This window comes from Anabrus simplex, chromosome 1 (genome assembly GCF_040414725.1).
Source record: "Anabrus simplex isolate iqAnaSimp1 chromosome 1, ASM4041472v1, whole genome shotgun sequence".
NCBI lineage: Eukaryota > Metazoa > Arthropoda > Insecta > Orthoptera > Tettigoniidae > Anabrus > Anabrus simplex.
In genome coordinates, this window is record NC_090265.1 from 623,324,026 (window position 1) to 623,337,423 (window position 13,398).

The window sequence follows — 13,398 nt, forward strand, 5'->3', positions numbered from 1 at the left end:
GTGTATCGTGAATGGTTGAATGCGGGTGTCACCGTCCATAACAGCCTCCAGCCACCCTCGATGACCGTGACCGGCGACATCTGAGACGGATTGTCAATAGTGACCGACGGGCAACCGTGCAACAAATCACGGCTCAATTCAACACAGGCCGTGCTAGACACGTCTCGCTGTGGACAATCCCTAGGAACATGGGTTCTATGGGGTATGGGAGCCGGCCCCGCACACGGGTGCCACTGTTAACCCAACGCCATCGGGAACAACGACGCGCATTTGTCACCAGTCACCAGGGATGGACACTGGAACAATGGCGTAACGAGATACGATCGGACGAATCACGATTTCAACCGCACCATGCCGATGGGAGGCACCGTGTATGGCGCAGACTACATGAAGCGATGGATCCTGCCTGCCTCGAAGGCGTGGTCCAGGGCGCCAGTGTCTCTCTTATGGTCTGAGGTGCATTTTCCTGGTATGGAATGGGCCCCTAGTTGTTCTGGAATTGACTTTGAATGGTACGCGGCATGTTGAGCTGCTCGGAGACCATCTCCACCCATTTTCGGCCTTCCAGTGCCCAGACGGTTCTGAGGTGTTTCAAGATGATAACGCGCCGCCACATCGCTCCCACGTCGCCCGGGAATGGTTCCAGAAACATGCAGCGGAGGTGCAACGACTGCCATGGCCATCCAAGAGTCCCGATATGAACCCTTTCGAGCATATCTGGGATGTCCTGGAACGCAGGTTCCGTGCCATGGATCCTGCACCCACGAACAGACCATAATTGGCGGCCGCTCTGCAAACTATTTGGTGTCAGCTGCGTCCAGAGGACTACCAGGGACTTGTCGACTCACTTCCACGGCGTCTCATTGCAGTTCGCAGGGCCAAAGGAGGCCCCAAACGCTATTAGGTGACTATCCCATGACATTTGCTAAGTCAGTGTATATATGGTGCTTAACACATTTTAAACAGGGATACAAGTACGGACACCGACCGTATGAAGTAAATTACATCATGTGTTATACAAGTAATCTTGTTTACATCAACTGAGGGTGGTACAGGGACTTGTTCAGAGCTCTGCTATGCTAAAATCAAAACACTGGTCGCTATTGAGACTAAACCAAACAGACTATAACACATATTATTTTACTAATGTAAATTACTTCTTTCTCTTCTTTGTAGAAAACTGTGAAACATTTTAAATAACAATATTAAAATGAGTGGGTTAGGGCCTACTTCCTATTATTTATTTAATCCGTTTTTCCCCCAAACTCAGCGAGGGATACCATCTCTATAGACTCAAGGGCAGCGCCCTGGAACATGAGACATTTGGCCTGGGATACAACTGGGGCAGAGGACCAGCACCACACCTAGAGTTCGTTTTCTCCCCGGACACAGCGAGGGATACCACCTCTACCGCCTCCAGGGCAGTGTCTTGGAGCATGAGATATTTGGTTTTGGGATACAACTGGGTTAGAGGATAAGTACCTCACCCACGCGGCCTCACCTGCGAAGCCGAACAGGGCCTTGTGAGGGGTGGGAAGATTGGAAGGGATGGCAAATGCCGGGATGGTACCTAACTTAAGGCCATGGCCGCTTCCTTCCCTCTTCCTTGTCTATCCCTTCCAATCTTCCCAACCCCACAAAGCCCCTGTTCAGCAAAGCAGGTGAGGCTTCCTAGGCGCTGTACTGGTCCACCGCACCAGTGGTATCCCCGACCAAATATCTCACGCTCCTAGACATTGCTCTTGAGGCGGTAGAGGTGGGATCTCTCGCTGAATCTGGAGGAAAAACTAACTCTGGAGGGTAAAAGAATGAAATAAAAAATACATTAAATAATGTTCACCTATGAGTGCCCTTCCTACTTTAGCGCAAGGGAAAGTCGTGATACGAGCACAGCGCTTTTCGCAGAGTGCAGTTCAATCATTCTATACCAGGGATCTTAAATAATTACTCATTTGCAATTTTAATTACTAGTCTTTAACCGAGCTTATTTGAAGCATCCCTAGTTCAAGAGAGTAAATTGAAACAGCGTGATTATAGTAAACTGATGGTGTTGATCGTGTATAAACTAAGTTATGTACAATGTAAGTTACTGTGATTCACCGATTCACTTAGAATAGTTACATATTGAACATCTTTTGTAAATATTCTTAGGCCAGTAGATAAAAGACCATTCGATTTCCTTACCCACATACTCCCAGTTATACAGGGGTGTAACGGAACAATATGCCCTCTCCAAAAAACCTCCAGGAATTGATATACTGAGGTAAGGAAGTGTACTTAGTATAACTTTGGGGGTCAATAGATCAGGTGATAGTCACATAGCTACCAGCTTGCATTCGGGAGATAGTTGGTTCGAACCCCACTGTCGGCACCACTGAAGACGGTTTTCCCTAGTTTCCCATTCATACACCAGGCTGTACCATAATTAAACTCGCGTTCGCTTCCTTCCCATTCCTAGCCCTTTCCTAACCCATCGTCGCCAAAAGACCTATCCGTGTCGGTGCGACGTAAAGCAATTTTTTTAAAAAATTCTAGTAGTTACGTGTGGACAATCAGAGTGGCAACAGAACTATGTCTATATTTAGATTAAGCGAATTGGATGAAGATATATTCAATATCTTGTCGGTTTGGGAGACCGTAAACTGTAAATATACCAGTGTTCATGAAACCATTTTCGTGCGGGGATTTTTTTTTTCTTTTTTTTTTTTTTGCTATTTGCTTTACATCGCACCGACACAGATAGGTCTTATGGCGACGATGGGATGGGAAAGGCCTAGGAGTTGGAAGGAAGCGGCCGTGGCCTTAATTAAGGTACAGCCCCAGCATTTGCCTGGTGTGAAAATGGGAAACCACGGAAAACCATCTTCAGGGCTGCCGACAGTGGGGCTCGAACCCACGATCTCCCGGATGCAAGCTCACAGCCGCGCGCCTCTACACGCACGGCCAACTCGCCCGGTCGTGCGGGGATAAGTGGCGATATGATGCAATTCATGTGATTTATGAGTGCTAAATGGAAGGTTTGTAAATAGCGAGGATATATCCTAGTACTTCTGAGGCCGTGACTGGCACCAATCACTGGAGCAGCACTCACAAAAATAGCCAGGTCAGTTGATTAGTGAAGATCATACCATCCAAGGCTCGTCATATCTCTCATGGAGACATGTAACAGAATCCCGGATGTACATTGAGGGTACATGATCAAACTCCTTAATTAAACATATTAATCAACCTTTGCAATGTTCTGACAAGAGAGCTGATTCTAAGTTTAACTACGCCTCTTATTGCGGATGAACAACGAGTAATTCGCCCGGACGACATAAATGAACAAAACCGTTTCAGTAGCCATAGGAAGTTATTATCATTTTAATTTATGCATTTATTTATTATTCGCCAATCGGCCAACTAGGGACTACGAAACGTTTCACCGGGCGAGTTGGCCGTGCGGTCAGGGGCACGCGGCTGTGAGCTTGCAACCGGGAGATAGTGGGTTCGAATCCCACCGTCGACAGCCCTGAAGATCGTTTTCCGTGCTTTCCAATATTCACACCAGGCAAATGCTGGGGCTGTACCTTAATTAAGGCCACGGCCGCTTCCTTCCAACTCCTAGGACTTTCCTATCCCATCGTCGCCATAAGACCCATCTGTGTCGGTGCGACGTAAAGCAATTAGTTTTAAAAAGTACGTCTCATTATTCCTACTGTCGTTTAGTCAATTTTCGACCGATCCAATAGGTTTTCGTTAGCTCGCTGTGACGAGCACGACGGCCATCCGACTACCTTTCACCAGTTGTCAACTTCACATCCTGAGAAGTCCCAAAAGTCACAATGCTTGTTTTTTTTTTTTTTTTTACATTACATCGTGGCCTTAATTAATGTACAGCCCCAGCATTTGCCTGGTCTGAAAATGGGAAACCAAGGAAAACCGTCTTCAGGGCTGCAGACAGTGGGATTCGAACCCACTACCTCCCGGATGCAGGCTCACAGTCGCGTGACCCTGACCGCGCGGCCAGCTCGCCCGGTAATACTTGTTCTGAAAATGTCTTATGTGTATATGTCATCTGGTCGTAAGCTCATTTCGAGGTCTTTATTGACTTTAATATACCAGGGAATTGGTTTTCTTTTTTCTTTTTTTTTTTTTTCTTTTTTGAGTCAAAATTGCGAAAACGCGTTTTGTCCATGGAGAGTCTTCCAACCGTCGTAGGTGACCGTAGAAGAATGTTGTGGATAATCTTTCTCTCTTTTTGCTCTAACTTAGAGAGAGCACATTTATGAGAGCGGATAAGGCATTCTGACGCATACAGAGATACCGGCTTGACGACAGTGTTATAATGGTGAATTTTGGTATTATTATTATTATTATTATTATTATTATTATTATTATTATTATTATTATTATTATTATTATTATTATTATTATTATTATTATTATAGCCCGCCTAGTGACCATGATCGATAAGACGTCAATTCTATACATCCAACACCATTGGCGGAAAAGGACCGTATTTCACCATCAGATACTGGTCGGACGGGTAGGAGAGGTGGTGGTAGACAATTTCTGATCACTAGATTGCGTACCAAAAGCCTGGATTCAATTCTAAACATCTCCACAGTGTTCATAACGAGTGAGGGCATACGACGCTGTTGATGGTGATTCGTCCGTCGGATGGAGATGTTAAGACTAGCGTATGTCCGCTAGTAATTTTATAATAATTAAGGAAAATAAAGGAAATACTTAGCTGATAAAACAACAGGGCTTGTACAAATTGCTTGGTTTAATAATTCCTAGTTTCAGCAGGCTAAAATGAAATAAAATCTAATGTTTTCTCAACAAAGTAGAAGTCCGGCTCCATGGCCAAATGGTTAGCGTGCTGGCCTTTGGTCACAGGGGTCCTGGGTTCGATTCCCGGCAGGGTCGGGAATTTTAACCACCATTGGTTAATTTCGATGGCTCGAGCGCAGGGTGTATGTGTCGTCATCATAATTTCATTCTCATCATGACGTGCAGGTCACCTACGGCTGTCAGATCAAACGACTTGCACCTGGCGAGCCGAACATGTCCTCGGACACTCCCGGCACTAAAAGACATACGCCATTTCATTTCAACAAAGTAGGATGTGACCGCCCCCCTCACCCCACCCCCCTTCTAATCATCCGCTACTGCAGCTTAACACTGTGTCACAAAAATGTAATGAGTGACGAAAACATCGTATGACAAATAAAATATGCCCATACTTCCGCACATCCTGTAAAACTGTATTTCTTTCCATACACCCAATTTACCAGTAGAGATCTTTACTCCGAGTTCGGGTGTTGCGATGCTATGTTTTCCCTATCCTTCTGTATGGTTTTGAAGGCTGGACGCTCACACCTTTGCTGGAGAGGCGGATTGAAGCTTTGGAAATGTACTTGTACAGAAGAATGCTTCTAATAACCTGGGTAGAAAGGAAAACCAATGAAGAAGTCCTCAAATTGTTAAATAAGAAAAAAGAGTTTCTAATATTCGTCAAGGAAGGAAACGTCAGGTACATCGGGCATATCATGAGAGGTAATAAATGAGAAATGTCGTATGGCTTTTAGTGCCGGGATATCCCAGGACGGGTTCGGCTCGCCAGATGCAGGTCTTTCTATTTGACGCCCGTAGGCGACCTACGCGTCGTGAGGAGGATGAAATGATGATGAAGACAACACAGACACCCAGCCCCCGTGCCATTGGAATTAACCAATTAAGGTTAAAATCCCCGACCCGGCCGGGAATCGAACCCGGGACCCATCATGAGAGGTGAAAGATATGAAATTCTCCAGCTCATCATCGAGGGGAAAACTGAAGAAAAACGATCTGTGGCGAGACGGAGAAATTCCTGGCGTAAAGACCTGCGCCGTTGGTATGGACGAACTTCCATTAAAATTTTGCGAGCAGCTGTTGTCCGAGTTACCATAATCAGTTTGACGCCAATCTTCTTAGAAAGACAGCTTCCTAAGAATAATAATAAGAAGAATAGTTCCCCTTTAAAGCTAAGAGGATTTGGATGCTCTATGATTTGATTAGCCCATTCCATCCATCTTAAATTTGTCAAATTTATCTTCTGTATCGCCGAAATCTGTACAGAGGAAAATTGAACATTTAATGACTTACTTTAACATCTAGTTCTGTGAATGATTGCGATGAACATTTAAAGGGAAATTGCATTGCTTAAGTTCGTCTAATTCAAAGTCTAAGTAAGATTTGTACTATAATATATATTCCTATTATCGGTTCTGTATCTTGTGGGATATAGGTAGGTACACATGATATTGAACATTGAAAAGAATTCCAACAGAATTTATTCCATTTGTGAGGGCACAGAATCAAAACCGAATGACGGAACAATTTTCACAACCAAGGCGGCCATTTCTGATAAGACACTGCTACCAAGAATGTAGTTTTCACCATGTGTTAGTTAAAACCCAAGCCTTCTGTGACTGTTGGTTTTAGAAATGTAGAGATTTCAACACAAACACGTAAAAATGTATTTATTTATTTATTTATTTATTTATTTATTTATTTATTTATTTATTTATTTATTTATTTATTTATTTATTTATTTATTTATTTATTTATTGACTTGTACATTTATTCCTAATATCATAGTTTTTGGCTTTCCCCACTTCTTTCCCTATTCTAACCTTGTTACCTAGTGAGATGGTCTCATGGTTTGGGCCGCGTAGCAGTTATCTTGTACTCGGAAGATGGAGAGTTCGAACCCCACTGTCGGCCACCCTGGATAAGTATTTCCGTGGTTTCCCCATCTTCACAAAAACCACGGTACCTTCTTTCCTAGTTCTACCCAATCGTTGCCATAAGACCTGTCTGAGTCGCTGCGACGGAAAACAAGTAGTTTAAAAAACTATTCCAATCTTGGTCAATCGGTGCGAAACGTATGCTGGAAAAGAAGATGTATGCATTTTTTCTGCTACACGGAAAAGCATAGACTCATGGATATGCTTTTGAGCTTAGAAGACAAGAGATCGAGTACAGATTATATGGTTGTTCCCGTCTTAGTAGCCTCTTACGACATGCAGCGGGTGCAGATAATGTATCCCTTTTACACCACCCACAGGAGAGATAAAGAGTACCGATGAAACGAAAAAAATGATCAGCAACATGGTCTACGGCCAACAACATGGCAGCAGATCCAGCACAGAACATTCCCATGCCATATCACAAGTTAGCTCCATCTAAGAAGATCTACGTCGTCGATATAGCACACAATTTTACGGCCATAAATATTCGCACGATAGGCCTACGTATTATGAAAAATAGGACCTGCTATTGGTCCTGGGCGCATAATTTTATGTCCTATAAATAATTTTCTCTTTCTTTCTCAATGTTCCCGTTAAAATTATTCGTCATTGCTTTGTTTGCAGTATCTCTTTATAGCTCTAATACGTCCAACATCAGCATCTTCCAAAAACATGTCTTTCCGTCCACCAGAAAGGCGTTGTTCCTCCATTCATTTGACGCACACTGGCTGCCTAGTTACCAGCAGCGGGTGGCGCATAATGTTACAGGGTCGCGTGCCCTCCCAATAAACCTAATATTTTAATTCTTACTTCTCAATACATTACGCACAGGACGATACAGGTTTTAAGGGGAGGTTGTACTTTGTATACCCACAATGTTAAATGGGTGAATTTTAGGTACGTTTTTCTCGTGAACTGTTCATAATAATGTTATAACATTTTAATATCTCGTAGAGGAAGGGTTTCTCTCCCTTGACCTATTTTTGTAGGTAAGTACCATATATTATCTATTTTTAGAGAAATTTTTGCAAGTTGTTAAAAAAATTCCAAAATATCCAAATATTTCAGTTTTATTAATTCATAATTTCTAAAATATTAAACTTAAACTCTTTAAAAAATGCATCAATAATGTTCATCCCAGTATCTGTATGACATTTAAGTTTTACTGTTCTATGATGGTTAGTTCTTGAGAAAAATGTACTTAAACATTAAAAATATAAAATTTCAGAAAACGGGTTTCGAAGTTGAACATAGTTTATTACCCACTTTAGAACATCCCTGCGCCATATCCTGGGTTATCTGAATTTTCCTTATCTTCTCTAGCACATTTAGCATTCCTTGAGTGCATTCTTGCTTTCCTAGCTATCATAGTCACTTCATAATCTGCTTTCTTGACACGTACAGCATCCAACTCGGAACATGTCTTCACCATATTTTTCCCAGGTTTTATGCCTAACTTTTGAAGCAGCCTAACTCTACCAACATTGTTATCATTAAAATGAAAGAACTGCATCATAAACAACCAAATTCAATGTATCCTTAACAACAAATTCTGTTTTGGGAATTCTGGACCATATTACACTATTAAATGATTCATTTGAGTTCTGTGTTTTACCATGCAAACATTTACGCGACAGGTTTTGATCAGTCAAACTTCTAAAACCTCGCTTTATTACATTGCACACTTCAACAGGCAATGAGTGGCTATAACTATACTGTTCACCAGCTGCTACAGCACGGTTGTACTTGCACCATGAGGTTGGGCCTTCTGGGCACAAGGCATGACAAGACTCCTTGTTAGTTGATAGTTTATGAAAATAAATTGCTCAGATAGCCTGCTTCATTTTCACCTCACTGTCACAGTTCCTTCTAATTGCCATACCATAATAGTTCTGCAAACTGTATCTCCTTGTCTGTGAGTCTACCTTTCCCAGATAGCGGTTTTAAATCTGGTAATTTTATGCCTTTCATATCTTTCCTTAACTTGCGAAGGCGGGTTCCCATTATTTTCTGGACATGCCCAATACATTGTAGCTTTTCCACACTGACGTCACCATATGGCTTTGCTTCTACCACACTCTTGAAGCTCTTACTGTCTCCATCACCTAAATATTTTACATACCTTACACCTGCAGCACTCCCACGGACCAAATCCCTATTATTACTACTAACTACACTTGCTTTCGGCTTTCTTCCACGCCCTCCTTTGCTGGCTGGTTGGATCCTCAAATAGCACCACCAAAGAATATGCAGTTATAGGGAAAGAGCAAAAACCAATGGCAGAGCCCAAATGAGGCGTACTAGGCAAAATTAGGAGTGAGGTAGTTTGCCATTGCTTTCCTCACTGAGCCAGAATGTGCCACTGCAGCACGACTGACCCTATGAGCAACACCTTTCATAACACTCAGACACTATTTGTGCTCCGAATGTCATTCAGCACCACCCATACCCCAGCAACTTCCATACTGTCACAGCAATGGATGAGACTGGGACTTCAGTGGAAGCTACACTTTGCTCTGGCCTGTGACAAGAAACGAATACAAAAGTACTGCATCCATCAAGAAATGGCAACAGGCGGATTTCTTATATACTCTTCCAGTTCAAGGCATGTTGTCACAAAAACAAACTTTCAGATGTGAACATGTACAGAAAACGCGCCGGAAACACAAGGAACAAGTGAAAGTTGTTCCGCGTGAACAGAGAAGCCAATCCTGAGCACGAAATATCTTCATAAATCAACATACTGCTAAAATTAAATATTTGAAGTTCATGAAGTTGACAGATGGCAAAGGAGGGGCGTGGCAAGTTGTGCTGCCCTTACGTAAATTAATATTTATAGCTTTTAATGGCTAGAATGCCATTCGAAAACATATTTATCTAGTAAGGTACACTCCAAGGAATGTATATGAGCAACCGGGCGAGTTGGCCGTGCGGTTAAGGGCGCGGAGCTGTGAGCTCGCTTCCGGGAGATAGTGGGTTCGAATCCCACTGTCGGCAGCCCTGAAGTTTTTCCGTGGTTTCCCATTTTCACACCAGGCAAATGCTGGGGCTGTACCTTAATTAAGGCCACGGCCACTTCCTTCCCATTCCTAGGCCTTTTCTCTCCCATAGTCGCCATAAGGCCTATCCGTTTATGAGCAAAAAAAGTTGATATTTTGCTCCCTAGGAAGGTACAACCTCCCCTTAAGCTCTTAAGGAAGGTGACTTGTACATCTAACACCCGGTCACAGACCCCATGTGACCGTCGAACAGACGTTTATAGTACATGTTTTCCAAACGTTGCCGCTGGCTAAGTTTCTTGGGGAAGAGGCCTACTGTAATGAGAGAGCCTCGGTCACAAGCAAACTGTGACCGAAAAGAGTAGCAGATCTGGATAAAATAAAGCTACACAGTTCACTGATTTGTATTTCCAAATGTGCTATTGTTGAAAATAATACTACAACAATATCAATGACTAATGTGGTAAGAGAAAGGCGTTTATCTACACTCATTAAAATAAAGACATTCCTAAGAAAAACAGTGACAACAACAAGGAAAAACCGCCCAAAATATGATCGAGATGTTTGATACAGCTAAAGTAAGAAGGGTGGGTCTGAGATAAGAATTAATAATAAGGTAAACCTAGGTCTGTTTTGACATATGGTCTTTTAAAGTTTATACTTGCATGTGTAAATATTTTTGAGTATTTTAGACTTTTATTATCCGTGCTGTATTGGAACCATAATGTGACCCCTCCCCCAAATGAAACTCACGAGCCGCCACTGCCAGTTACGGTATCAGATTTCTGCCTACGCTAAATTGTTTACGGTAATTACAGATATACCCCCAGACCAAGAGCACATCCATTTTAAAACCGTAGGTTTTCTTGAAATTTGCATTACAAATCTTCATAATCGTATGTACGTACTAAAGGCTGCAGCAGCTGGTACCTTTCTATACTTCAAATTAGTCGGGTCTTCACCATTTGAGTCAGCACTTGCTGGAAACAATGTTAAATCTATATATCTATATATTAAAACAGATTTGATTCATTTTTGTTTTGTTCTCTCAGGAATTACCTGCCGGTGAATCATGAAACATTGACAGGTCTCTAAGATCAGCGAACCTTGAGTAATCATAAAACTAAATCATTAAATGATCATTTCAATAAATGCAGGAGAAGCCTTACCCTAACCCGCAGTACATTCTGTACTTAGTAGGTTGCTAAGCGACGAACACCTTCATTAACATTGTGGTATTTTATACAGGGTTATTGCAAATGATTGAAGCGATTTCATAAATTCACTGTAGCTTCATGAATTGGCATATGGTCACGAAAATCAACAGTCCTGTAGAAAAATTCAAAAAGTTTTGGTCTGCTGAAGTTGCACTTCATATTTCTGCCACGAAAGCGCAGCATCAGTGAGCAGTGCGCAGTGAGACAAGATGGCGACAGGAGCCGAGAAAGCGTTTGTTGTGCTTGAAATGCTCTCACATCAGTCTGTCATAACAGTGCAACGACACTTCATGACGAAGTACCACAAAGATCCTCGAACTACTAACTCTATTCGGTGATGGTATGTGCATTTTAAAGCTTGAGGATGCCTCGGTAAGAGGAAATCAACGGGTCGACCTGCAGTGAATGAAGAAACAGTTGATCGCGTGCGGGCAAGTTTCACGCGTAGCCCACAGAAGTCGACGGAGAGAGCAACCAGAGAGCTGAACATACCACAGCCGATCGTTTGGAAAATCTTACGGAAACTACTAAAGCAGAAGCCTTCCCGCTTACAATTGTTACAAGCCCTGACTCCCGATGACAGTCAAACGCCTTGAATTTTCGGCGCGGTTGCAACAGTGTATGGAAGAGGATAAGTTTAATACGGAACTTGTGTTTAGTGATGAAGCAACATTTTTGTTAATGGTACAGTGAACAGACACACTGTGCGAATCTGGGGGGTAGAGAATCCTCACGCTATCGTGTAGCACATTCGAAATTCACCGAAAGTTAATGTGTTTTCTGCAGTCTCACGGTTTAAAGTGTGTGTGGCCCCTTTTTCTTCTGCGAAAAATCCGTTACAGGACACGTGTATCTGGACATGCTAGAAAATTGAATCATGCCACAAATGCAGGACAGCAAGGACTTCACTTTCCAACAGGATGGGGCTCCATCCCACTTCCGTGGTGATGTTCATCAGTTCTTAAACAGGCGATTGCCAAACCGATGAATCGGTCGTGGTTGTGGACCTGATCATCAGAAATTCATGTCATGGCCTCCACGCTCTCCTGACCTAACCCCATACGATTTCTTGGTTTTGGATTACGTGAAAGACTCAGTGTTTACACCTTCTCTCCCAACAAACCTGTCAGAACTGCTAGCTCGCATCAACCGTGCTTTCGAATCCATTGATAGGGACATGCTGTGCCGAATGTGGGACGAACTTGATTATAGGCTTGATGTCTGCAGAATCAGTAAAGAGGCACATATCGAACTCTTGTAAATGTCAAAAAAACTTTTTGAGTTTTTCTATGTGTGTGCAAAGCCTTGTGACAATATGTCAAATGATAAAGTTATTGCAGAGCTTTGGAATCGCTCAAATCGTTTATAATAACTCTTAGTATTATGACTGCATGCAGCCATGTTTAATTATTACCTGTCAAGCCAGAGTGTATACAGTTCCTCTGATCATGGAAAAATATCAACTTATTATGTGCTATATACTCTTTGATTCTCTGACCTTCCCCAACTTCTAAATATACTCAACAGATGGCAGAACGTTCCTAATAACTTACATGCTGCTAATAGAAAACATCGACGTACGCACAGACGGGAGGTATCAAGTCGAGTAGCCTTCTGTATGACCATTACCAGTAATAAAAGGCAGGGACAACCTCCTGAAAAAGTAGGTGTCTACTTATCCGAACCAGTGTTCAGTCAAGGCGAATTGTATGTTGCACTATCTCGGGCAAGATCGTTTGAAAATGTTAAGATCCAGATACGGCCGAATGGTCGAAGCACTGTGAATGCTGTATGGAAAGAAGTGTTATAAACTACATTACAAATTAATCAGTTATTATGTAACGGTACTAAATGTTGACAAAACTATTGGAAAGGGCAGGCAAAACAATATGACTACGACAGGCATATCAAGACCTATTTATAACGAATGCTGTGGAGCACCACGGGTCCCCTAGTTGATTTATTAAACCCGGTGTAAAATGCCTTAAGGGCTACACTTATTGTTGAAATTGATCTGTTCCAGGTTACGTGTGACTTGTGACGACACCCATCTACACTACATCTCCCCTCACCAGTTCATCGACTCGCCGGAATGGGAGGCGAACCACGACAACAGTGACGATGTCTTTCAGGTAATCCTCTTTGTCTTACCGGGATTAACGTGTCGCGTCAGTGTGAACAGCTGTTCTCGGAACTGGAAACTCAGGTACGGAAACCGGGCGTAAAGCGATCATTAACAGTAGTTGCATTCAAATGAATATGTATGCTATTTTTTTTGCTAGGGGCTTTACGTCGCACCGACACAGATAGGTCTTATGGCGACGATGGGATAGGAAAGGCCTAGGAGTTGGAAGGAAACGGCCGTGGCCTTAATTAAGGTACAGCCCCAGCATTTGCCTGGTG

General features: G+C 42.7%; 1 protein-coding gene across 1 annotated transcript in view; it reads left to right on the forward strand.

The window, feature by feature from the left end:
• The window catches only part of LOC136882390 (popeye domain-containing protein 2-like), a 157,111-nt gene that overhangs the window by 113,864 nt on the left and 29,849 nt on the right, over positions 1 to 13,398 (forward strand). Inside the window, exon 4 of the mRNA XM_067155052.2 lies at positions 13,019 to 13,127. Coding sequence (XP_067011153.2) covers positions 13,019 to 13,127 — 109 coding nt within the window. The remainder of the gene's footprint in view (positions 1 to 13,018; positions 13,128 to 13,398) is intronic.